Source organism: Mustela putorius, unplaced genomic scaffold (genome assembly GCF_011764305.1).
Source record: "Mustela putorius furo isolate JIRA1106 unplaced genomic scaffold, ASM1176430v1.1 tig00003859_pilon_pilon_pilon, whole genome shotgun sequence".
NCBI lineage: Eukaryota > Metazoa > Chordata > Mammalia > Carnivora > Mustelidae > Mustela > Mustela putorius.
Genome location: NW_025422011.1, coordinates 11119726 through 11147553, shown reverse-complemented (window position 1 = coordinate 11147553; position 27828 = coordinate 11119726). Strand labels below are relative to the sequence as shown.

At 41.7% G+C, this 27828-nt stretch overlaps 1 protein-coding gene and 1 long non-coding RNA gene across 2 annotated transcripts in view; one reads left to right on the top strand and one right to left on the bottom strand.

Annotated features, from left to right (window-relative positions):
* Positions 1–2834: 2834 nt before the first annotated feature.
* LOC101682891 lies at positions 2835–20353 on the bottom strand. Its single transcript, XR_199697.3, has 4 exons — positions 20245–20353; positions 18117–18209; positions 7211–7368; positions 2835–3501 (listed from the first exon to the last, which is right to left on the bottom strand). It is a non-coding gene; the product is annotated as an uncharacterized LOC101682891 (long non-coding RNA).
* A 71-nt stretch (positions 20354–20424) lies between these two features.
* Positions 20425–27828, top strand: part of CAT (catalase) — a 38767-nt gene continuing 31363 nt past the window's right edge. Inside the window, exon 1 of the mRNA XM_004755965.3 lies at positions 20425–20610. Coding sequence (XP_004756022.1) covers positions 20545–20610 — 66 coding nt within the window. The 5' untranslated portion in view covers positions 20425–20544. The remainder of the gene's footprint in view (positions 20611–27828) is intronic.

The following is a 27828-nucleotide window of genomic DNA, read 5'->3' as shown; positions in this document are numbered from 1 at the left end:
GATATATCTGCAAAGTGGTTACTATCCAAAATATATAAAGAACTTATACAACCTAACACCAAAAAGCCAAATAAACCAATTAAAAAATAGGCAGGAACCATGAACAGACATTACTTTGAAGAAGACATCCAGATGGCCAACAGACACATGGAAAGATGCTCAACATCACTAATCATCAGAGAAATGCAAATCAAAAGCATAATATCACCTCACACCTGTCAGAACAACCAAATCAAAAACACAAGAAACGGTAAGTGTTGGTGAAGGTGTGGAGAAAAAATAACCTTTGTGCACTGTTAGTGGGAATGCAAACTGGTGCAACCACTGCAGAAAACAGTCTGGAGTTTCCTTAAAGACTATGGACTCTGAAAAACAATCTGAGGGGTTTGAAGTGGTGGGGGTGTGGAAGGTTGGGGTACCAGGTGGTGGGTATTATAGAGGGCACGGATTGCATGGAGCACTGGGTGTGGTGAAAAAATAATGAATACTGTTATGCTGAAAATAAATAAATTAATAATAAATTTTTTAAAAAGTAAAAATAGAAATATCACATAATCCAGTAATTCTGCTACTGGCTATTTACTCAAAGAATATAAAACACTATTTTGAAAAAGTATATGCACTCTATGTTTATTGCAGCATTATTTACATTAACCAAAATATAGAAGGAATCCAAATGTCCACTGATAGATGAATGGGTACAGAAAATGTGGAGTGTTTATATATATATATATACGTATATATACATATATATATATCTAGTGTGTGTGTGTGTGTATACATGTATATATATATATAAATAATATCTGAATATTATTCAGTCATAAAAAAGAACAAAATCTTGCCATTTCCAGTAACATGGATGGATGTAGAGGGTAAATGCTACAGGAAATAAGTCAAGCCAGAAGAAGATGAACACCATAAAATTTCACTCATATGTGGAAACAAAACAAACAAAGCAAAAAGAGACAAAAAAACAGACTCTCAAACATAGAGAACAAACCAGCGGTTGCCAGAGGGGAGGCACCTGGGTGGGGGGGTTAGGTGAAATAGATCAAGGGGATTAACAGTACACTTACCATGATGAACAACTGAGTAATGTACAGAATTGGTGAATCAGTGTATTGTATACCTGAAACTAATATAATAGTGTACATTAATTATATTGGAATTAAAAATAATAAAAATAAAAAAGCTTTGGAGAAAAAGCTCTTGGTGGAGGGACGTGTATGAATTACAAGATCATTTTATACCTTATGGATTTAAGAGTTTGTGGATTGCCTTAATGACCAAGTAATTACAGGCTTTTATTGCTTGCAAGGCATGAATTTCTCTAGAAATACACATCTTTAAAAAAAAATAAATTTCAACCTCTTTCCATTTGCTTTATTCCAAGGTCAAGTAACCAAAGATTAGTCAGTCTTCAACTCTATGATCTGTGAGAATTTCTTTTTCCTAAGAATAGGTGGTGCTTTGCCCATCCCTCAGTCCTCAGTTGAACTTGGGTTCTGCCTTCATGTTCTATCACATGCTGTAAGGAGTAAAGGACTTTTAGAGACAAAGCTGTATCTTACTCAGTCTCTACTTTCCCATGGGCCAATTTCAACTGAAGGTTTTCTGTTGCTTACTGAAATTTTATCTAAGGATGGAAGACAAAAATAATTCAAGAAATAAATGCAAACAACAGACCATGAGTCCAACTCAGCAGAAACTGATTTTCTCTTTCTGATCCTAGGGAGGAGGTGAATTTGTATAAGGAGATCGTTTAACCACTTATCTAGAAGAAATGGTCTGGAGTAAGACTACAACAAATTTCTCAAATAGCGAAAGAAACCTGGGCTTTGGTGTCAGGGTGACCTGTCTCAGAACCCTGAGCTTCACTCACTGGCCGGGCAAGTCACCTCCTCATTGCTGGGCCCCTCTCATTGTCCCTACCCTTCCTAGGATGGTTGCAGGAACTAAATGACATATGGCTTACAAAGGAACCTTGCAACATGCATCACCAACTGTTGGCACCAGCCCGTCTGCCTCTCCTGGCACAAGCTGCCTAATGAAGGAGATATTGGTTAGGGAAGAGAATCTACTAAAATACTCAGAAATGCTTCCTACCCAGCACTGAGATGGGGAGTCAAAAATAAGGACTATTGGGGACTCCAAGAAGACAGTCTAGTTTATGACCTCAAAGTACCCACTTCCTTATCCACTATTTCTCAGTAGGCTCTTTCTCAGACCATCATTTTGAAAGTGTGTTTTATATTAACGACATGAATTCTTGCTTCTTTTTGCCTGGGCAGATCCCCTGAGCACAAAACAAAGTGGCCTGCTTCCAGTGAAACCAGCGAGGGGCAGCATGTAGATGAAAAATGGAAGCAGATGTGAATGGGGGAGAAGGACCATGGAGGTCTGACTTTGAAGACTGGTGTGACGGATACTTGGCCAGTGTGGGAGTTCTGTGTGTAGGAGGGAGGAGTTTTGCCATTCAACTTCTAAGAATTTCTCCTACAGGAAGACTTATGAAAGTATACAAAAGTGTACCGTTACGAGATAGACTTACGACAGTATTGTTTATAAAAATGAACATTGGAGACTACCTAATGCCTGTTACTCAGGGAATGGTTAAGTATATGATGGTGTGTGTATCCTATAGAACGTTATGTGGGGACCTAGAAGAACAAGGTGTAGTTGTCCATATTGACACAAAAGCACAGTCCCAAGGTATTTTTGAGTAACATAAGCAATTTTCAGATTAGTGTGCACCATATGATGGGGGGGTGGGAGAGAGAGAGAACATGAGCTTGGCAAAAGAGTGGGTCACGAAGGGGAAGGACTCTCACTTTTTGTACATTTTTATTTTGTTGCATCTTGTTTTATAAGAAGCACAGGTTATTCTTCTAAAGTAAACAAACAAAAAAACCCTCTTGGCTGATGTATAAATGTATTAAAGTTCAAACAAGTTAAAGGAGTAAGTTAAAAGAGTTGTCCCCACCCTGTACCTTGCCACATGTTCTTTTTACTCACACACGACAATCCGGGGGCACAGGATAGAGGGGTGCTGGATCAGCAAGCGGGCGCCCATCATTCGGTTAAGATTTGGTGGTTGTTTTCCAACAGGAGAGGAGTTGCTGGAATGGGGTCGTTCCTGGAGAGGTCGCTTTCTCCTTCATTTCTTTTGGAATCGCTTAGAATGAACCATTCAATCAATGTATAAATCTGTTTTCTGTGAACGGGGCACACCACCATCTCAAAATAGAGCTCATGGCTCTCTTGTCAGGAAGGTGCTAGGCATGATCTCCGCTCATAGCCCACTCACAGGGCCATAGGTGCCCAGCCAGCACAGAAAGCAGTCCCCTTCCCTGCAGCGCTGTGGGACAGCACTTCTGACTGCGGAAGTCAGTGTCCGGTAGGCATGTGATCAGGGACCCCCCAGAAATCTCACTCAAATCGCCAACATGCACAGTCTGGATGGAGACATGACACTTGAAGTCTGGCTTCTCAGATTCTCTAGAATAAAGCACAGCATAATTTTCAGATTTCTCTTCACACAACCAGGCTAGCAATCTGAAGCTCTGGAAAACTGACATGTTCCTGTCTCTCTTTCTAGGACATTTTTTCCTTTACGTAAATAAAAAGGGAAAGATATGGGATGTATGTGAAGAATGCACTTATCTGTTAGGGGTTTTGTACTAGAGTTACAACAACACTGACATTCCACAGTGACGTATTTTCTAGGTGTCATTGTGGTTTCACTTTCAAAGGCATTTAACTTCAGCAAGTTTCATATATATTTGAGTTGTATTGTTTATCGTGTTTTGCAAACATCATTAAATGATGTGTTAGATGTAATGCCCGGTCCTCATCGATTCTGCTTAATGGTCGCTCTAGAATCTGTCCCACTGCCGCTACTCTTCCTTCATTTTATCTGGACTCTTCTAGTGATCTTACGACTGCTCTTCTGATCTCTACTCTCCCCATTTTATCACCTCTTTTTATATGCTGACAAATTAATCTTCCTACAACACAGTGGCTGGGCATGTTTGTAAAAACATGGGTCCCACAGAACTTGAAAGAAGCCTTGTTTTCCAGACACCCTCCAATAACTTCCAGAGATCCTAAGTTTCAGGTAAACTGAATTCTCCCTGCATTCCCCATGCAGTACCTTACTTCTACCCTGGATTATGGGCTAATACAGTTATAACTGGACATTTCCTCAGACTTCACCAGCCTGAAGACGAATATGGAAGCACATTAGCATCAATGTCCCTGGTCTCAGTAGCTTCTCAGATACAGGAAGTCCCATATATTGAAAGGAGAATTGAGCTGACAGCCAGGCATGCTGCTGCTTCACTTTGCTGGGTTCCAGAGAAGCTCTCTGTGTTTCTGTCAGTGACACTGTCTTCCCCATGTCCTTCTGCTGGGCATCTTGAGCCGTCCTGAGGCCACGGTTGACCTTGGCAGAGTGAGAAGGAATGGCAGAAAGAATGGCTCTCTCTCTCTTTTGTCACAGTCTGTTGGCGGTATGTTAAAACTGTTGTCTGGGTTCTAGTATATTACAGAATATAGAGGAAGAATAATCTTTTATTTTGCAGTACTGTTGGAATTCAACTTGCACCCAAAGTCTGCCTGACGGCCCCCAGGCGATATTTAGAATTCCTACTTCTCTTTGATAATTCAGGTTTTTTTGTTCCTGGATCCTGCAGTTCATGCCTGGATTTCCTTCTCGTAGGAGGAGTGGTTCTGTAAGAGGTCTCTCAGGACCTCTGCAAAGAGATTTGGGCTGGACCTTGCTACCAGCCCATGACTGTGCACTCAACTGTGGTTCTGAATAGGAGACATTTTAGCCTCCAAGCAGGAGACTTCCTTTTTGCCTGCCCCAATACTCTGGCAGACATACCTACATCCCAAGTCCTACAGATGGACTCAGCTTGGGCAGTTTTCATGTTTACAAAAAAACCGCATACACTGTGGTATCATTTACATAAAGTTAAAAAATATGTGGGACCTGTTCCCCAAATACTTATAGAACATAGGTGTTTGGTTGAACTTAAAGACAAGCAAAGGGGAGGAGGGAAGTGTCAGGGATGGATGTATAAAAGACATTACCCATATTAGTAATGTTTGATTCTTTAGGCTAAGTGGTGGGTCCATGCTGTTTGATTTTGTTATTATTTATAATAATGTATATCCATTACATATATATGAATTATATCACATCCAAAATTTTAAATATGAATTGTGTCATAATTAAAAGTTTGTTCCGATTTAAGAAAACATCTAAGTATTGATTTGTACTTTGCACTGCTTTCTTATCCCTTTGCTTTGCTTTTTAGTACTCCTCCTCTTTGTTGTCTACAGTAATCTTCAAGTTCTGGAATGTTCTTTCATTTTTGCCGTCTTTTTCTTATCTTAAGGACTGACCTTCTGTTTTCTGCTATGATTTTTACCTCTGCTCCCATCATGACTGCTGGCTTCTTCATTTAGATTTTATCAATTTGTTTTCCACCTCTTGGGGCTATACTGCCAGTGGTGAGCAGGTGAATTACTTACTCCTCTCAGTTTTTGTTTTCTGGAACAGTTTTCTGTCTACATTACATGAGTCATTGTCTGTTAGAACAGACTTCTGGGTTTTCTATCCGCCCCCCCCCCTTTTTTTGCTGATGTTTGATAAAGATACACTTTTAGATATTTTATGGACTTTTATGGACTACTCTGTAAACATTTTTGGGAATTGGAGTTATGGCAGATTTTTAAGAGGTGCCAACAGTACAATGAAATGGAGATAGCCCCTAAGAAAAATCCTTTCTTAACAGTTTCTCCTTGGGAAATTTGTTTACTCCCTACTCCAGCTAAAGAACACCTAGAGTGGATACTCTCTGTAGCCATTAAAAATGATCATGTATATTATTATTTATTGACAAGGAAAGATGTTCATGACATATTAATGAAAAGAAATATAGCATGCACAATATTTATACATAACCTATATATAATTTCATTTTTATTTAAAGCCTTCTATATCTAAGTGCATATATAAGCATAGATAGAAGGACATAAACAACATTAATGTATCTAATTGATAAAAATATTAATAATGCTTATCTTTAGAGTGGTGGGATTTGGGATTATATTTTTGGTTAAGTTTATATGATTTTCTCTGTTTTCTAAAGCACTTGAAATGAGCCTATGTGGCTTTTATAAAAACTGGCCAATTAATTCCCATTTTGATTTAAAAAAAAAGGTTTTGATGAGATTAAGAAATTTCTCTTCAAAAGATTTCAGGTTTGTTTGTCTGTTTGTTTGTTTTAAATCTGCAAGTATACCTATCTGGAAGTATCCCTACTCTGTACTATTTAGCATAACATATTAGCATCTTAAAGTGGAAAAAAAAAAGAGTGAGAAATCCACATGGTATCTCACTGTACACATACTAAAAATGACAGTAAGTTATAGGTACAGGCCACATCACTCTGGTTGTGAGGGTAGGTCCTTCCCAAAGATAAGGGCACTGGGGGGAGAGCAGGATGGAGAGAGAGTGGACTGCACAGAGGAAGGGCAGCTTCCTAGGGTTGCAGAGTTCCATCTAGGGAAATGGAGGTGTGTGAGCTTCTCCAGAAGACCCAGCAGAGTGCCCTCAGGGTGGAGGAAAAATCTCCCCCAGTAGTTTTGCTTAGGGCAGAAGTATGCTTCTGATTCCATTCTTCCCACCTTGAATTCTCAGACACAAGCCAGCGGCCATGGCAGTTGTGACCACAAGTGGTGTGGGATGCCAATCGAGTCTGCTTTGCCTGGGACTTTCCTGTTTCAGCAGTGAGAGTCCTACATCCCTGGAAACCCCTTGGTCCCAGACAAAACGGGGACGTTGGTCTCCCTGTATGGTGGGAACATCAGCAGGGTTCAGGAGATGTACTTGGCAGAGCCACAAAAGGTTTTTAGAGGTCATGACAATCAGAAAAGAGAAGGTGGCAGTTGCCGTAGTGACTGTGAAGGGGTCTGTTAGAAGTGATGCCAAGATATGGTGGTGCCGTTGGCAGCAGCAGTAATCTGAGCTGCAAGAGAAGAGCTGTGCGGACAGCTCCAGAAGGAAATTGTTGTTACAACAACAATTTGTTGTTGTAATGAGGAAATCATTACAGCATGATTTGTTGGGATGGAGGAGGAGGACCAGGTGTGGTGGCGAGGACCCAAGAACTACATTGACAAAGATCACACTTACCTTACCATTCTTATCTCTCCAAAGCTCTTCAGTTGCCCTGCCCCAACACTTGGGACTAGGAAACACAAGTGGGTTCTTCCCAGACTTCATCTAGTTTTGGGGCCTAGAGTCACCTTTTGCTCATTTACACATCATCACTTATCTTTCTTGTTCACGTTCTGTTTAAAAAAAAAAAAAAAGTCAAGTATTTCTTGATTCACCAGGCACTGGAACATATATTACAGAAGAAATTCACTGAGTGGTTTTGCCAAGGGAAAAAGTCAGGAGTTGTTACCTGCTCCAAATCAAGGATTGAAAACTAGCACATGGATAGGAAAGAGTAAGTCCACAGACCTATATGCTGGTTGAACAGGAACTGTGGTTCCTGGGTCAAGAAATACTTTGCAGTCTGATGCCCTGAGGTCAAGTTTACAGTCCTAACCAGTTGTAGCTGCTGAGAACCAGTTATGATGAAACACGCAATGTTCCTCTCTGCTCTCCTAGGCAAGTGGTGCTTTAAATAGGACGTTTTCTAAGTGAAAACGTCTCTTGGAGCCAGACTTTGCTTCCTCCACCTCTCCATTTTAATTCCTGCTTTAGCCACCATTCCCAGGACCTTGCTGGAACACATTTTTATCTTTTTATTCCCACCATTCCCAGGACCTTGCTGGAACAAATTTTTATCTTTTTATTCTGGACAAATAGTACTTTCCAAGTTGAGTCTTGATTGCTGTTTATGTTCCCAAATTTTCTTTCTTCCCTCCTTCCTTCCTTTCTGTCTTTCCCCCACCCTCCTTCCTTCTGTCCTTCCTTTTTTTCTCTGATGAGGACAGCCTATTTAATCTCCATCAACTCACCCTTATCTCTTTAGTTCCTCCTAAGCTTCCTTTGCAGCAAGCTTCCCATAGCTACACTTGTTGTCCACCTGTGTGGCTTGGACTCTCAGGAAGGCACTAGCTTTGACCCCCAGGTCATCACTGCTTTTAGATCCACAAGAGTGTTAAATAATGACACATCTGCATTGAATTATGATTCAGCCTTCCTGGCCCCACAACCACAAATCTGTAATGCCCTGGAGGGAAGGAGAGTCTGCTACAAATATTGGCTGCAGTGACAATGTTTTGATCTGCTTTTCATTTTCTAGATGTAGTCATAAACTAGAGGGTGGCTAAAATGGTTGGAAGTGGAGTTTTTGGAGGATCTGACACGGTTTATTTTTTTAATTTTAATTTTTTAAAGATTTTATTTATTTATTTGACAGAGAGAGAGACAGCAAGAGAGGGAACACGAGCAGGAGGAGTGGGAGGGGGAGAAGCAGGCTTCCCGCTGAACAAGGAGCCTGATGTGGGGCTCCATCCCAGGGCTCTGGGATCAGGACTTGAGCCAAAGGCAGACACTTAACAACTGAGCCACCCTGGTGCCCCTGACATGGTTTAGACGGGGCTCTTCAGGGCTGCATACACAATTCCTTTTTTTTTTTTTTTAATTTGATCTTATTTTTTCAGTGTTCCGAGATTCATTGTTTATGCACCACACCCAGCAATCCATGCAATATGTGCCTTCCTTAATACCCACCACCAGGCTCACCCAACCCCTACGCTTCACTCTCCTCCAAAACCCTCAGTTTGTTTCTCAGAGTCCACAGTCTCTCATGGTTCATCTTCCCCTCTGATTTCCCCCAACTCACTTCTCTTCTCCATCTCCCAATGTCCTCCGTGTTATTCCTTAAGCTCCACAAGTAAGTGAAAACATATGATAATTGACTCTCTCTGCTTGACTTTTTTCCATTCAACATAATCTCTCCCAGTCCCATCCATGTTGATACAAAATTGGGTATTCATCCTTTCTAATGGAGGCATAAAACTCCATTGTACATATGGACCATATCTTTATCCATTCGCCTGTTGAAGGGCATCTTGGTCCTTTCCACAGTTTGGCTATTGTGGACCCTGCTGCTATGAACATTGGAGTACATATGACCCTTCATTTCACCACATCTGTATCTCTGGGGTAAATACCCAGTAGTGCTATTGCAGGGTCATCAGGTAGCTCTATTTTTAATTTTTTGAGGAATTTCCACAGTTTTCCAAAGTGGCTGCACCAACTTGCATTCCCACCAACAGTGTAAGAGGCTTCCCCTTTCTCCACATCCTCTCCAACGTTTTTTGCTTCCTGTCTTATTAATCTTGGCCATTCTAACTGGTGTAAGGTGGTATCTCAATGTGGTTTTGATTTGAATTTCCCTGATGGCTAATGATGATGAACATTTTTTCATGTGTCTGTTAGCCATTCCTGTGTCTTCTTTGGAGAAGTGACTGTTCATGTCTTCTGTCCATTTTTTGGCACAATTATCTGTTTTACACAATACTTTTTGTTATTCAGTTTCTTTCTTTACAGATATACTCCCCATCTCCACCCCCACCCCTGCCTTTCTTTTATACACTGGTACAGAACAACTAGAACTTTGACTTTGTTTCACAATTTATGTGGCTAATTTCTTTCTTTCTTTCTTTTTTTTATTTAAGATTATTTATTTATTTATTTGACAGAGAAAGATCACAAGTAGGCAGAAAGGCAGGCAGAGAGAGAGGGGGAAGAAGGCTCCCTGCTGAGCAGAGAGCCTGATGCCGGGCTGGATCCCAGGACCCTGGGATCATGACCTGAGCCGAAGGCAGAGGCTTTAACCCACTGAGCCATCCAGGCGTTCCTATGTCCCTATGTGGCTAATTCCATAAACTATTGTGTTCCATGTCATAGAGCATTTCTGAGAGTTACAAATAATTTTTTTTTTTTTTAATTTCAGGGCATAGGGCTTTGTGTGGGTATGTTTGGAAGGGACAAAGAGTAATAACATGGCAGAATACGATATAAGGAGGGCATATACTTTTCCTGGTACAGGCCATATACCTCCTGTGTCCCCAGCCCAAAGCCCTGCTTCTGTCCATAGTTTATGTTAAATTCCCTGTCCATGCAGCCTGTGATTAGCTACTGTTAGATCCTTCTTTCATCTGTGAGTTTCCCTGTGCTGTGAAGAGGAGTCTTGGTGACTGACATTTTGGCACCCTTTGCTTATTGTGGACTTCAGCTGACTGAACCTCTTTCCAATATCATGATACTTTGCTCTGCTCAAGATTTACTTTATGATTGATTTTTACTATAGACACTTGGATATCAGAAGTGAGACTGTTTAAGGAGTGCATGTTGCTAGAAGTAGGGTGAATCTCCCACACAATTAACTTCACACAGGACTTGTATTGCCAGGGTTCCTGTTAACAGAACAATATACAGAATAATCTCTAAACTTCAAGTGTGATCATATAGCAATATAGGTCATTTTCCAAACACCAACAAAGGTGGCCATAAAATCAGGGCCTGTTTTGAAGATAATAGTTGATATTCACTAAAATAATCAACTAAGTACACAATAATGAGAAGTCAAAAACAAATGTTCACTGGCAAGTAATTCCTTACCTCAGGATAATCACGTAAGCTAAGCTTACAGTACTTAAGGTTGGATGATCTCAGGGTTTTATAAGTACGAATATATTATATTTTATGATATATATAAGCATTGAGAAAATCGTATGGCCATTTCTCTGTGTAGCTTGATTGTCTGTGTTTATATTTTCTTACTTTTTAACTTATGTCTTTGTGTCTTAAATTGTTCCTACAAAAAAATCACTAGGTCCAAGGCAAAACTGTGACCTAGGTAAAGTTTGAATTCAGTGGCTTCTGCTTCCTCCTCATTTTCCTTTTTTTTCCCTTTTTTTTTTGTTCTTGATATGTCTTCACCCCCACATAAGGCCTAAACTGGGCCCCATTTTGGGCCTTGGTCAGCTACTACATTACTTATAATTAAGGTATTACCTGAGGAAATATTTATATATGACCTCTCTGAGGAATGTATTTACATTTCTTTGGTAAATATTTACTTTGATATATTAAAATTGCAGAAAGTTACAAAAATACTACAAATAACCCCAGTTTACCATTTACCAGAGTCAATAATTGTGTACATTTTCCTCTATTTGTTTTATCATTTGCTTGCTTCCTTTATTTGTATTTATGTATGTATGTATTTTTTCCTGAGCCATCTGATAGTGATTTGCAGACATCAAGCCTCTTTACCACTAAGGGCTTCAATATGTTATTTTCCAAGAACAAAACATCCTCTTCCGTAACCACAGTGCAATGATCAAAACCAGGAAATGTAACAGTGATACAATGTTATCATTCATACTAAATTTATAGTTTATATTAGGTCTCATAAATTATCCCAATAATATTCTTTAAGCCTTTCCACTCATTCCAGATGCAATCCAAGAACACACTTCCTACTTAATTGGCATAAAGAAGTCGCTTTAGTCTTCTTTAAATTGGGATAGCCTTAGAGTCTTTCTCTTTCATTTTCTTGATATTTTAAAAAAGTCTAGACCAGTGATTTTGTAGAATGTCCTTCAATCTGAGTTTGTTGGATGTTTCCTCCTGATTAGATTCAGGTTACGCGTGTTTGGTAGAAGTATCACACAAGTGATGTGTTCCTTTTGGTACAGCATATCAGAAGGCTCAGGATGGGTAGAACACATTTCTTTTTTAAAAGAGCACTCTTGAACATGAGAAAGCTTTCATATCCTGAAGGAAAATATATTTAAAAAGGAAATGAGAGGGTATAATGTATTTGAACTATTTCCCATTCTTCCTTTCAAAGATGCTCTCGAATGGAATGTCATTTTTTTGTGGTCTTTCTCAATTATGTGGGCTTCACAAGTGGTTTGATATGTCCTTCCCAAAAAGCCAGGTCTGCAGGTAGGTGGGAGGTGGTATGTTGCTTCAGTTGTGTTCTAAGAATGTGGGACACTCACCCCAGATCTTTCTGTATTCCTACTTGTTTTGTGGCAGGCAGGATCATGTCAGAGTTGAGATATGGCCTCCGGCCTGGTTTGAATCCTGGCCCTGCCACTAACTAGCTATGTGACTTTGGGAGGTTACTTTACCTTTCTGTATCTCAGTGTCCTCATATGTAGAGTGAAGATAATAAGAGTTCATACTTTATGGGGTTGTTGTAAAGATTCTGTGGGTTAATATCGGGAGATGCTTTTAGAGTAGAACATAGGACATTGTAGGAATCATATACCTGCCTATTAAATAAATACATAAAACAGGTTTGAGGTGACGGTTGTTGGAACAGGAAGGTTTGGTTTAGGGCAGTGGCTGGTTCTTGTCCATCACCATGTGGACCAGGAGCTACACTTGCAGTGGCCAGAGGCAGTCTCTTCACTCCACCACACTCTACAGGGGTGGGCTGTGATATAATACCTTAATGCCAAGTTTGCTGTATTTCCTCAACAGCTGTAGCCATCCATGAAAGAACCATGTGTGGCTCAAGAGCAATACTGGGAAATGCGAGGCACTAAGGCCCACTGTGTGCTCTATCTCTCTTGATCCTCGCAACAATCCAATGACATCAGTGAGGCAGATCCTGTCGGTTGACCACCAATCTCAATCTTCCCTTTCTTCTATTATCACAGAAGGCCTGAGTTTTGCCAAGCACATTGTTGCACAGCTGGTGTCTATATTCCCCAGCTTCCTGAATGGCTAAGCATGGCCATGTGACCAAATTCCAGCCAAGGGACTGTGAGCGGAAATCAAGTGTGCCGTTTCTAGGTCGTGCCTTCAAAAGGAACAGGCATATACTCCTTTTGTTCCTCTGTTCCCTTCTCATTGGTTGGCATACAGCTATGGCTGAAAGAGGGGGACTCAGAGAAAAAAGCTGCACATTGAGGATGGCTGAACTGCCTAACTAGCCATGCCATCTAGGTCTGAGATGTTTTGTGTGTGAGAAATACATTTTTACATTGTTTAAACCATGGTATTTTGAAAACAAACAAACAAACAAACAAACCAACCATGGTATTTTGGGGGGTTTCTTTTCATTTAGCAGCCTAGGTTAAACCTAATACAGAAGGTGTGACTACCTCCATCTCAAAAGTGAGAAGTGGAAGCTTAGAAAGATTAAGTGACCCAGTTTGTAAGAAGCTGTAGTGGGATTCAAACCCAAGTGCTCTGATGTTAGAGCTGAGACTTTTAACTATACCATGTTGTTTTGCCCCTTGGAGCCCTACTGGTCTATGATCTGGGCTCATGGGAGAAATAGGGGGAGAGAGACACCAGTCCCAGTTCTCCTGGTCTACATCCCATAGTTACACGCAACGTGTACAATTTATAACTATTATTTTCTTCACAGATACATAATTGTGTGGTCTCAACCATACTGATTGTGTTGATTTATCTATGAGGTTTTTGTCATTTTTCAAATTGTCAAAGCTTAACCAAGTCTGGTTTCTGCATACAGATTTAAGATCAGAGTAACGCACAAATGCAACAATTCATAGTTTACACCAAGGAGACCATTAAAATACCTCAAGGACAGCAGCCCTGGAAAATAACTCAAGCCAGACAAAATAATTCCAGTAGTTAACATGATGGACTTGCACAGCCCTTGCAAGGGAGGGAAAGATGAGGAAGCAGAGTGGATAAACAGCAGGAGCCAAAGCCAGTCTGAGTCAGATACAGCAGCTGGCGTGCTTGGGCAAACTTGAGAAAGGCTGAACCGCAGGTGCAAATGTTTGCTTGCTCTTCTCATACTAGACAAGGTGTCACAACACCATCACTGATGAAGTCAAGCTTTTAAGAAAGAACGGAAGAGATCTCTTTAGATTTCTGTGGCCACAGCGGGGCTAACAGAATGCTTATCTTGGCACTATACCTAATGCCCGTTGATCCTTCAAGATTCATTTGGCCATTATTTCCTCAAGGAAGCCTCCCATGATCTCTCAAGTTCAGGTTAGGTGACCTTCTTTGGTACCAACGCAGCAGCTCTATTTCCTTTCTCAGAACACTCTTCGCATAGTGTTATTTCCTGGCAGTTTTTTGAAAAAGATTATTTATTTATTTGACAGAGAGAGAGCGAGAGTGAGCACACAAGTAGGGGGAGCAGGAGAGGGAGAGAGAAGCAGGCTTTCTGTTGAGCAGGGAGCCCGACGCAGGGCTCAATCCCAGAGCCACCCAGGCGCCCCTCCTCATGGTTTTATTGTTTGTTTGTTTGTTTTTTTCTTTGCCCATGCCTATCTCCTTTAGTGCTATGTTTTTAAAGTCAAGCACACAGAGCACAAAGGACACTGCAGAGGTTCCCTAGACTAAATCCCATGGGGGTGGTGGTAATGGTTGAACAGAATACAAGAGGTGTTGTTCTTTCTCAACAATCTAAGAAGATATGCACTGTATAGGCATCTACAATCTAACTACTTACCTATCCTAAAATTTAATTTCCAGTCCTTACTCTCAGTGTTGATGAGTGTCAACCAGCTCAGTTTTGCAGAACACAATAGACCATATGTCAGGGGACTTCAAATGTTCATATGATTTGAACCAAAGTTACTTCTAGAAACACGTCCTCAGGAAGTAAATACAAATACAGAAGAAGGATGTTCACTGTACTATTATTTTTATTTTTTTTTAAAGATTTTATTTATTTATCAGAGGGAGAGAGAGTGAGCACAGGCAGACAGAGTGGCAGGCAGAGGGAGAAGCAGGCTCCCTGCTGAGCAAGGAGCCTGATGTGGGACTCGATCCCAGGACGCTGGGATCATGACCTGAGCCGAAGGCAGCTGCTTAACCAACTGAGCCACCCAGGCGTCCCTGTACTATTATTTATACCAGAAAAAAATTAAATGTTTCCAGTAAAGGAATGTGTAAATAAGGGATCAGTGTTTTGATTGCACATTGTGCAACTATGAAAAAACACATACACACACTTTCAGAGAATAATTAATTTTTAATGAATATTTAATTCAGGGAGAATTTAATCACATAAGGTTAAGCAAAAAAAAGCAGGACATAGGACATGGTTGCTCTGTCATGGTGCTGGAGAGGCTGGCAGGAACGTGGTGGACAGAGAGTTTGGGGATACATGGCAAGGGGGTTTCTCATCAGATTCAGGAATGAGAAATTTAAACCACAGTTGTGGTGACCTAACAATTCCAGGAGGAGCGTTCCCGACGGACAGGCTTTGCATTTGAAGAAAAAAGGAAGATTCAGCAAAATTACAAGAGGTTGCTATGGAAGAAGGCTCAAAGCTCATAAGAATTCCTGGTCGCAGGAGAGATGCCCTGACAACCTGGAACATCTCTAATTAGCTGAAGAAGGTAGGCTCAGGAAGTGATTTAGAAAAGTTAAGCAGCCTCTATCAGCAGAACAAGGTGTTTGTCCACTGCCGGGTGCACGGACCAGATTTTGTATGAAGAACAACGCAGGGTTGACCAGCCTCAGCCACGAGAGTGTAGCAAAAGCGTAGACTTCATTACCATTCCAAACAAACAAAAAAAATCATCAAATGAAAAGGCACAAGGAGGGGCGCCTGGGTGGCTCAGTGGGTTAAGCCGCTGCCTTCGGCTCAGGTCATAATCTCAGGGTCCTGGAATTGAGTCCCGCATCGGGCTCTCTGCTCAGCGGGGAGCCCGCTTCCCTCTCTCTCTCTCTGCCTGCCTCTCCATCTACTTGTGATTTCTCTCTGTCAAATAAATAAATAAAATCTTTAAAAAAAAAAAAAAGAAAAGGCACAAGGAAAACGTGAACAAGTACAAGCTAAGTGTGCTGCTAAGAAACAAGAATATGAGAGGAGAAAATGAGAGAGACAAAGTTCAAAAGCTCTACAAAATGAAAACAATGCAAGTGTTCAAAAGACTGAGCAAAAAGACTAAAAAGGGCCAAACCCGAATTTACAAATGGCATTATCTTTTAAGAAAAAAACTATAAAAAAACTGTCAGATGCTTTGTCCTTAATCAAGGATTAAGCTTTCTGCTGTCTATTGAGTTCTTTTTATGTATTTAATGTACTGCCTAACAATTAATTAAATTTATCAATATACACTGGGATGCTAAGCTACACTAAATATCATGTGCTTAGATATTTTTCTTCTTGTAAACAAAAATCTTCCATACATGATCTATAGAACACGCTTTTTTTCTTATTTATTTGCCTCTGAGGAAAGCTGGCTTGAAGAACAGAAAGAGCCTTCTATTTTGATGATAGGTTTAAGCCTGTAATACTTTTGTATCACGTGAAATTCAGGGGAAATGAAACGTTTTGAAAGTTTTGAAAAAGGGCAGCTTGTGGGCAAAGGCAGTGCCACTTTTGTGGTCCTGCAAATTTCCACTGTGGCCTAGGTGGGTGGGTAGGTGGGGGTCTTCACACCAAACATGTCTCCACTCTGCTTCTTGTCCATTTGCCACTTTAATGACCCCCCCTCCCCCAATAATTCAGCTTCTTGTGTCTCAGCCAGTGAGGGGAGGGCCCTTCCCCAGTACTAATGAGCAACATGAGAAGTGCTCTGTGCTAGTCTTTTTGGGCAGAGGGTGGCAGTAATACTTCAGCTTTCATCTCCCTGAGGGGCAAGGGGGTGGAGGAGGACCCAGGGTCTTTGGATGTGGGGGAAGGGCTCCAAGTGCCCGTAGGGCCTCCCTGTCTCTGATGGTGTATCCAACACTCAGACTGTTGTAAGCTGTTGTTGTTTGGTATGAATGAAATTGTCCTTACCAAACAGATTTAATGGTTGAAAAAAAAAAAAAAGCACACAAAATGCTCTATTATTAGTATGATCCATTATTAGTCTTTCTCTCTTTCTCACTCTCTCTCTCACACACACACATTACATACACGAGAGAAAATATAAGTAAAAAAGATATCTATTTATTACCACCCATAGAAAAGTGTTTATTTTACACATTATATTTCCAAGCCCCCATTAGTAGGCAGTCGTTACTTTTAAAATCAGAAAAAAAAGAAGTTAGGGTAATAATAAATTCCAAATTCTTATTTCTGTGTTTCCTTTTGCTCAAACACCCAGATCAATACATGGAACACGTGGCCTGGGGGAGAGAGAGCACATGGATTTTTTTCCCTCAGGATAGTTCCAACTATGGCCACTACCAGACGCCAAAGGACAGAGGGGCTACGTCCTCCAAAATAATTATTCTTATTAAAGCAGGAGTCAGGTGTGGTAAAGCAAAATAGGCAGAGTAGAGGGTGCATGTCACTGCCACATATAAAATCACTGGCACTTTTTGCAGATTCGGCTTGCCCGTCCTGTTTGCTCAGGCCTAGCCCACAGTGGGCTAGAAACACGCAGCTGTGATAGAGTTCACCATCCTTCCCTCCCAGGGCACTCTGGATTGCAAAACACCTCTTTTCTTTTACACTCTGGTCCTTCTGCCTCCTCCTCTATCCCCAAGTTACTCCATAAGACCATTGTGAAAAAAATGAAATAAAAATATGTGGAACATTCTCAGCTCCTAAGAGGGAAGCTGGAATCAGAACAGAAATAACAACCTTGGTGTGTGTTACTGTTCATGCTGCCCTGTGTACCTGTCTGTCAGCCAAGAAAACAGAATTCATCCTCTCCATTCTCTCCCTTCAAGTAAGTGATGAAAGAAAATTGATCAATAAAGGTGCCTAGCTGCATGGTCAGCCTTTTCACTTCAGCGTTTATTGTATGGCCTACTTTGTAAGCTTGGTTTTAGATTTGATTATCTAAGGATTCACAACATTCTGTTTTGTGCCAGGACATTTTTTTTCATTGGGTTCTGAATAATCAGAGAACAGCATTTTCTAAATAACAATTGTATTTAATACCCACGAAAATACTCCTATGTTTATGTTAATAAAATATACAAATCTGGTTTGTTTACAGAGCCAATCACTTGGAATTACCTTTAGGAATCACATAGATGTAATGTATTTTTTAACTAGGGCTGATTTTTAGAAGTATTTTCACTTAATCTGTATTAAGATTATAGTTGTGAGGTCAATGAATATAATACTAGGCATGTAACCAAAATAAATTCATTGTCATTACTTGAAAGCACGTACCTTATTTTAATGTACAAGATATGACATGATCTGAAAGTGTCTTGTTTCTCCATTTCTTTTTCTCTAGAAATTCCTTAGGAATCCAAACCAACACTAAAGGAAACAGAGGGAAAAAAAATAAAATAAACAGAGCAATGTTCACATAAAGAACAAAGGTTAACACATGAGGTCTCTTTTTATTTACTTTGTTGAAATTTGGTCACTGAAGAAAATGATTAATTTATTTTTTCAACATTTATTTACTCAACAAGCCATTAGCTCAGGAGATGATCAGGGCTAGACTCCTGACTCTCTGTCTTAATAACGGTGTAATCTTGGACAAGTTACTTATTTTAACCTCTCTATGCCTCAGATTCCTGAGTTGTGGGTAGTGAAAGACATCACACAAATCACACAGCGAAGAGCATCTTCACAGTTAAGTGTAATGAAGGAAAAATACAGGGAACTGAAGATTGATTTGGGGGCTGCTTTTTTTTTTTTTTTTTTAAGATTTTATTTATTTATTTGAGAGAGAGACAGTGAGAGAGAGCATGAGTGAGGAGAAGGTCAGAGGGAGAAGCAGACTCCCCATGGAGCTGGGAGCCGGATGTGGGACTCGATCCCAGAAATCCAGGATCATGACCTGAGCTGAAGGCAGTCGTCCAACCAACTGAGCCACCCAGGCGTCCCTGGGGGCTGCTTTTCAAAGAACTGCAAAAGTTAAACTTTTATGACAGATTCTTGATACCGCGCTTTTGTAAAATCATGATCTTCTGAAATTTCCATAGTCACATGCCCACCTATTATTTGTAGCTTTATTGAAAAAAGTCAAACTTAAAAGTTGAGCACTCTTGGGGCACCTGGGTGGCTTAGTGGGTTAAAGCCTCTGCCTTCGGCTCAGGTCATGATCCCAGGGTCCTGGGATCGAGCCCTGCATCCGGCTCTCTGCTCATCAGGGAGCCTGCTTCCCCCTTTCTCTCTGCCTGCGCCTCTGCCTACTTGGGATCTCTCTCTCTCTGTGTCAAATAAGTAAATAAAATCTTAAAAAAAAAAAAAAAGTTGAGCACTCTTGATCTGAAGATTATGGCAGGTTTATATGTATTAAGGTGTTTAAAGAGAAATCCTAGCACCTGAAGGGGAGAATAATTCAGTCCATTTGATTACAATGACAGACGAGTCAATAACTTACTAAGCATTTAATTTTCCAACACGGCTCTTTAAAAACACAGAGCCAAAGTTCCTGGGATTTTTCAAAATTCTTAATTCTTAGGAAGGCGGGATAGCCCAGGGGTTCAGGGCACAGGCTTTGAAAGCGGAAGACTCAGGATCTAGGCTCTGACATTCTGCGAGTATTTAAGCTTTGGGCAAGTTCCACCACCTCTCTTCAGCCTCGGAGCCTTCATATTTAAAGGGGGGGAGGGTAACTAGATTTTCATCACGAGGTTGTTGTAAGGATTAAATGACACAGTCTGGCAAACATCGAGCTGCATCTAGCATCTAGACACTCCAAAAAGGGCAGCCTGCTCAGCCAAAAGGGAACCTAAAAGGCTGAATGAACTTCCTTCTTAATGCATTTGAGACTATGACGAGTATTAAGAACCTGCCCGTGTTTCATTTTTCCAGTTTGACTATAAGGAGTATTAAGAACCTGTCAGTGTCTCATTTTTCCGGCTTGAGTATTAAGAGTATTAAGAACCTGTCAGAGTTTCATTTTTCTGGTTTGACTATTATGGATAGAGTCTGGGTCCAGGAAAACTGACGCGATATTTGAGAGTAAGATAAGTGGTTCAAACTTAACTGCGGAAGCAGCGTTTGCATTTATTCCAAATTCCCATCCGTCCCTCAGTGGCAGACGATTCGAACACTAGGTTAAGTCAAAAATTCGTTTTCCACAGAGGAATTCAACCCAGGATTTCTGACTTACTAGGAGCTGAGATCGCGTTTAAAGTGCAAAGCCCCACCCCTGCAGCGCCTCAACGTTCCCTCCTCAAAAACAGCCGGCCACCCGCCGGCGCGTCGCGGGGCAGCGTGAGGGATGCTGGTAACCCGAGGCGAGAGTCAGAGCCCCAGAGGTAGGGCCCAGCTCTGGGTTCATAAACCCCAGCCTGGCGGGGTCGGAGGGGCCGGGCTTCCCAACCTTTTCACCCACCTTTCTGGCCTCTCTCAGTCCCGAGGTTTCGTCTCCCCCGCAGAGGGGACACAGCGCCTTGTCCATCTCCTCCCGCCCGTATTTGGCTTCCAATCCCATCCTGCTTGGCGCTGGAGCGGCCAATCAGGAGACAGTCTCCCTGCAGGGGCGGGACAAGGGGCGGAGCTGAGGGGCGGAGTGACAGGCGGAGGCAGAAGTCGCCTACTTTATGTCGCGCGGCGGTAGTCGGCGTCGTCCGCTGAGGGTGGAGACGTGAGAACCGAGGCCACCTGCAACGTTCTGCAAAGCCAGTCACACACGATGGCGGACAGCCGGGATCCAGCCAGCGACCAGATGAAGTTCTGGAAGGAGCAGCGGGCCGCGCAGGTACAGCCCGCGTCCCCCGAGCGGGCCAGAAGGTTTGCGCAGGAAGCTGGGCGTCGGCGAGTAACGGCCCAGGCTTCGCCTACGCAGCGGCCGTGCGGGGGGCTGCACCACTGATCGCGGGCCGGGGTGGGCGCCGCTTTTCAGCCCCGGTGGACTGGTCCATTCTCGGGAGGAGGGGGAGAGGGTTCTGGGTTAGGGGGAAAGGCTGCTGCTGGTTTTGTCGTGGGCCGCAGAGCGTGGGTGATTGGCTCCAAGTTTTGCAGTTTTGCCAGCTGGGACAGAGGTCGCAGCTTGAGGGAGGAATGAAGCCTCACGGGGGAAAGAGGCAGAGAGCTACAGCTGCAAGAAAGGAAGTGAGGGAGGAAATGGGAACGGGGCTCCAGCCTTGACCTTGCTCAAGCACTTACTCCAAGGTTCCATATTTGCGGGGTGCCATGTGGGCAGGGGTCCTGTTTTTATCATCTCGGTAGCCCCAACAGCAGTCACAAGTACTCCGTATGCATGGCAGTCAACGACGAAATAAAGAATTTTTAGGGCCGTCATTCCATTTGCATTTTAAAAACACCATGCCTAGCATTTTGGAGCTAGAAGCGACATCAGGGCTTGCTTAATGCGTTTATTCACACGTATTCTTGGAGTGCCGGTCTGTGCTAGTCACCGTGCCGAGACGGGGTGTACAGATGCCAGTGAGGCAAGAACTAGAGCGTAGGGGAGCTCAAAGTCTAGTCAGGGAGACTGCACAGATAAACAGGTGATTACCATACAGCGTGGTGAGGGCTCTATTATAGGTTATCTGTAAGTGTGAAGGGAGTGACTGGACTTGGCTGGAAAGCTTCCCAAAGCACGTGACATCTGAACAAGAACTTTAAAGATGAGAAAGGAGTTCAGCTCCGTGGTGGTGGGTGAGGCGTTCCTGGCCTGTATCCAGGGGCGCAGAGTCTCAAAGAGCATCTTTGAGCAGGTTGGGTTAGTTGGGAGTGCTTCTGATCTCAGTCTTCTCTTGTCCTATTGGACCAGAGAGTCTTGAGGGACTTGCCCAGTTCCCATGGCAGAGAGAGGGCCAGAGCCATGCTTCTTCTCATCTTAATGCTCTTTCTCAAAATTGAGTTAGTTATTCATGAACTGGAGTATTAATGCTAACTGTGCTGTGGATCGCTTTATAATTCCCTGCTCTTGAGAAGGTTTTCGTGCCCCTCTTAGGGCCTAGCACTTCTCTCTCCTTGTATTGTCCTTTATTATATGCCAGGAGGGTAATTCAGTTTTTCATGATTTCCTAAAGAGAACCAGAGAGACTTGGAGTCTTAATCAAGGATGGGCAGCCAATTAGGGGCAGAGTCAGGATTAGAAATTACCTGCTGGGGGCCAGGATTCTTTCTGTATCTAGTGGTCTCTAAATCCTGATTCACAGGATTGTCCATATTGAGATTGTCCATATTGAGAGCAATATGGACAATGTAGTGAGTGTTTCATAAAGCACAATTTATTCATTTTTAAAGGACCCCTTTAAATTTTGTTCTGAAACTAGCTTACCTCTGTATTTTGAGAATCATTAACTATTGTTAAATCATTACAGCACTAATGGCGATTTACCCTATGTGGTTGCCCATGTGTGAAACATTGGGCTTACAAGAACACATCTATAATGGGGGGCTTATAGTTGAAATACTGTTGTCTTCTCTGCCGATGGCATGTCTGTGCGCTGTGTGGACGGTCCTGATTGGCAGTCACTTTAATGTCTTGTTCTTCATTTTTAGCTGCTCTTGGTGAAAATCCCTTATTTCTTTGAGATGACCTCCTCCTCCGGATCCTCCAAAGGGAATTTTGCATATGTCCCATAGCCTTTCTTATTCTCCAGTGCTTTTTTGGAAAATTTCATACATTCAGAAAAGTTGAAGGAATCCTGCTGTGTATACTTACATATATTCACCACATTTTGCTATGTATCCTTTATTACATGTTTTTTTAATTACATGTTATTGTAACTGTCCATTCCTTTGTATATCCCAGAGTAGGTTATAGCCATCAGTAGACTTTACCCCTAAACACTAAACATGCAAAACAGAATTCAGTATTTGTTTGTGTGTTTAAGTTAATATGTACAGTGAAATATACAAATATTCAGTGTACCATTCCATGATTTTTTAAAAAAGATTTTATTTATTTATTTGACAGAGAGAGGGAACACAGCAAAGGGAGTGTGAGAGGGAGAAGCAGGCTTCCCGCTGAGCAGGAAGCGGGGATTCCCAGGACCCTTGACCCTGGGCTCATTACCAGGGCTGAAGGCAGATGCTTAGTGGCTGAGCCACCCAGGCATCCCTCAGTGATATTTTGATACATATATACCAGTGAATCCTATTCCGTCCTCAAGGTACAGAGACAATTATTGTCACCCTGGAAAGTTCTCTCATGCTGTTTCCCAGTGATTTACTGCAACCTTTGCAGTCTTGCCCCAGGCAGCCTTCCTTTTTGATTTCTTTTTAGCCTTTCGCTTATGTGCTTTTTTTGTGTTAACACTTCCTTAATTCAGCAAAAATTTTTTGAGATTAAAACAAGAAAAAAGTGTTTTAAGATTCATTCATGATGGTGTTTGTATCAGCACTTTGTTATTTTTTATCTATTTATTTATTTATTTTAATTATTTATTTGACAGAGATCACAAGCAGGCAGAGAGGCAGGCAGAGAGAGAGAGGAGGAAGCAGGCTCCCTGCTGAGCAGAGAGCCTGATACGGGGCTTGATCCCAGGACCCTGAGATCGTGACCTGAGCCAAAGGCAGAGGCTTAACCCTCTGAGCCACCCAGGTGCCCCAGCACTTTGTTATTTTTATTGTGGACTAGTATTCCATTGCATGAATACAGCACCATTTGTATACACTGTTGCTGGGCATGTGGGCTATTTCCACTGTTTGGCTGTTAGAATAGAGCTGCAATGAAAAGTCTTAAACAGATGTTTTGTGCACATATGCTTTCATTTCTCTTAGGAAATGCCTGCAGTAGAGTTGTTGGGTCATAGGGTAAGTGAGTATTTTATAAGAAATGCTAAGACTTTTTCCAAAGCATTTATATCATTTAACACTTCTGTCAGCTGTGTGTGAGAGTGCCAGTTGCTCCATATTCTGTCAACTTTGGTGTTGTCAGTCTTTTAATTTTAGCCATTCTTGTGGGTACAAAGTGGTGTCTCACTGTGGTTGTAATTTGCACTATTCTCATGATCAGTGCAAATGAAGAGTCTTTCCATGTGCTTATTAACCATTGGGTTATGTTCTTCTGACATAGCTGTTCAACTATGTCCTTTAAAAAACTACTAGATTGTCTTTTTATTATTGATCCATAGCTCATCTTTGAAGTCATACGTGGGCTAAGGGCTGTAGTAATTCCGAAATGTATTATGGCATAAACATAATAGAAATTTATTTCTTACATGATGGGCCAAAGTGTTTTGGGATGAGTACCCTATGGCCTATAGTTATGGAGGGAGGGTTCCAGGCTTAGCTTTCAAGGTTGCCCTGGGCATCACTGCCCATCTGTAGAAGGTTAAGAACATGGAGAAGGGTATGTGGGGGGTTTAGGGACCAGGATAAAAGTGGTATAGGTCATTTCTACTCATTTTCCATTGGCTACATTGGCTCCAATGGCCTGTTACATGACCACACCTAATAGAGAGGGCAGCTGGGAAATGTAGTCTATCCCAATCTAGGTAACCGACTTACTATGTTATCCAAACCATACATTCCATGTGAAAATCTATGTAGTCATTTCCTGTGATATAGTGATAGGCAGGTGTAATCTTTTTTTTTTTTAAAATGTTATGTCATTTTTCTGTGTAAGTGGGCAGCTTTTTATCAACATCCTCCCTCCCACTCTCTGTTTTTTTCTTTTTCTATTCTTTCTCTCTCTCTCTCTCTCTCTCTTTTTTTTTTTTTTTGTGAGTAGGCTCCACACCCAGCGTAGAGCCCAACAGAGGGCCCGAAATCACGACCCTGAGATCAGGAGTCAGATACTCAACCAACTGAGCCACCAGGTGCCCTTTCAGTTTTTATTTTTATTTTTATTTTAAGGTTTCATTCTTGATAAGATTATTTTAAATATTTGCTAATGATTAAAAACCCATAGCAATGTTTTGACCATTTCTTGCTGGAAGCCTTGATAACTCATCAAGAAGAGGAAAAAAAAAAAAACCATTAACAACTGTTGTGACACAGGTACTAATATAAAACAGCCTGGCTTGAAAAACAAACTTTTCCTATTTGGGTGAAGGAGGGGGTGTTTTCAGTCTGTGTGTGCTCAGAGATACAGTGATATGACCTTTAAGTCTGACATTTATTTTCCTTGTAAAATGTAACTTTTATTTTATTTTTTTCTGGATTAAAACACCCACTAGTTCTGTTTCTGGCATCTTTCTTACTTTCTTGTGTCATTTGCTCCTTCTCCCTTCCCCCACTCAGTGCAACAGCATGGACAGGCAATTCTCTGCGTGCCTGATAGCACTTCTTGTTCTTGCTTAGGGCACTGTTGTTGGTCTAAGGCCATAAACGTTGCAGTTCTGGTAGCAGTTACTATGCTGAAAAGGCCTGTTTAGAAGCTTTCAATATACCCTATTTAGTACCAATAGGATCTTTTTTTTTTTTTTTTAAAGATTTTATTTATTTGACAGAGAGAGACACAGTAAGAAAGGGAACACAAGCAGGGGAAGTGGGAGAGGGAGAAGCAGGCTTCTCGCTGAGCAAGGAGCCCGCTGCGGGACTCAATCCCAGGACCCTGGGATCATGACCTGAGCTGAAGACAGACGCTTAGTGAATGACTGAGCCACTCAAGTGCCCCCATTTGTGTTCTTTATTAAGAACACAGTTTGAATATTATAGGAAAATAGTATGGTGACAGATGGTGACTACACTTATTTTGATGAACACTGAATATAGAATTGTGAAATCAGTATGTTGTATGAGTATGTTAATTAAAATTTTAAAAAAAGACTTGATTTTTTTTTACCCTTTTTGAAAAGATTTGACATTTTCCATGATATGTTATTTATTTATTTATTTTTTTGAGTGACCATACCCTAGGTGGAGGGAACAGGATAACTTAGACAATGAGTAAAGTAGAATGAAAATCAGTCTTGCTTCTCAAGCTTAGAATGACCTGTTGGCATTGACCTATACAAGGCACCTGGTGGCTTAACCATGATGAAGTTTGCTTACAGGACAAAGTGCATCCCAGTGAGAAGTCTCTGCGTGTAGCCCAGGAGGCATCCTTTTTGGTCATGAAGGCAATCAGAAACTTTTCCCAGTGTTACCACTTCATGTATTTTGATCTTGTGAATCGCCCTGGTGTGATGGGCCCTTAATTAAGGTCGGGCACCTTCTGATGCTTAGAATGTCTAAGGTTAATAATAACAATAACAATAATAAAAATAATAATAAAGCCCATCCAACTACATTTGGGATTTAGTATTAAATGGTCGTGGTAGTTAGGGTTTTCACATTTTCTCGTGATGGTAAGTGCTCTCTGGGCAGGAGCTGGCATTAACCATCTGGTCGATTGCGTAGTGTGTATTTTGTGTGCAGAGCTGAATTCAGCTCTTTGTTGTGACTCTAGGTGTCTGTAGGGAAAGAATTCAGTATGGAGTGGGGTCACAATGAGCACTCACTTGTTAGAGTTACTGATGCAGCCTGCCCTTTCTCTCCCTTCACCTTCTTCCCTGTTTCTTTTATTAGACATTTCTCCTTGATTCTTGATGTAAAAAAAAAACAAAAACAAAACAAAAAAAAAACACCCTGAGACTTTATATTGTGGAAAATTTGAAACCAGAACTGAAGTAGAGAGGATCATATAATGAACCTCATAAGTGCCTTTATCTCAAAAGATAATAACTCTGTAAGAATACCACTGTGACATCTACAACCTGAGCAGTAATCGCTTACCTCTCTCAGCCAGTCAGTGTGTTCACTTTCCCTGATTGTGCAGAAAAGCATTCACCTACAGACCAAAGTTGACTGTAGAAAAGCCTACTTGCAAGAGTGGCCCCTGGCTGGTGTCTAGAAGTTGGATTTCGGGAAGGCTCCCCTACCTGGGCTGGTAAGAGCGACTGACTCCCAGAGCTGTGCAAACAATGTAGTGTTTACTGAGTCCCTGCTTTCCTGCTGGGAGCCAGAGGGCACCTCCACCATTAGCTCCTTATATAAACTTCGTGTGCTGAGTCTCTAATGAGCTTCCCTGCTAGACAACATTTCACAGGTGTTGCCACATCTTGCTGGAGGGTTGAGTGTGTCCTGTGTGACCCCCCCCCCCCCCGCCCCCATCCCGGGAGAGGACTCTGGAAGCTTGCGATCTTTTCTTCCAGACTTCACTCCACATGGCTTTCTCCTTGCTGGGGTTTTGCTTTGTATTAAAATGCTATAATAAATTACAGCCTGAGTATGACTCAGTGCTGGGTCCCATGACTCCTCCTAGGGAATCACCTGGAGGTAGATGGTCTTGGGGACTCTTGGCACGTCTGTCTGTCTCTCTGTCTGCTTTTTAATGCTTTGTTTAAATGCAGTCTGAATAAGGTTCACATGTTGCATCGGTTGATATGTCTTTTAAGCCCTTCTTCTGGTAGTTATAAACACAGTTCTTAGTGGTTTTGTGAAGCAGTGAAGAGTCAGGCTTTACAGTCAGATAGGAGTCCGATTGTCACTTGACTCCTGGGCAGGTTGCTTCACCTCCCTCCCCCATGGTTTCTCCATATTAAATTTGGGCTAATAATCCTCCTTACCTTAAAGGATTATTGAGGACTCATTTATGTAATACATGCGTGTAAATTAATATATGTCAATTACCCAGCACATAGAATGCATACAGGACATGTTAGCTCTGTTGTTTTAAGAAATGCTATAGTATTGTGGTTAAGAGTTTGCATTCTTTTTTTTTTTAAAGATTTTATTTTATTTTTTATTTACTTATATGACAGACAGAGATCACAAGTAGGCAGAGAGGCAGGCAGAGAGAGAGGGAAGCAAGCTTCCTGCTGAGCCTAATGTGGGGCTCTATCCCAGGACTCTGGGATCATGACCTGAGCTGAAGGCAGAGGCTTAACCCACTGAGCCACAAGAGTTTGCATTCTTGAGCCAGTTTGCTTGGGTTCAGATTCTGATTCTGACCTTTTCTGTGTGGGTGACCTGGAGTAAATTGCATAACTTCTCTGTGCCTCAGTTTCCTCTTCTTTATAACGAAGGTATACTC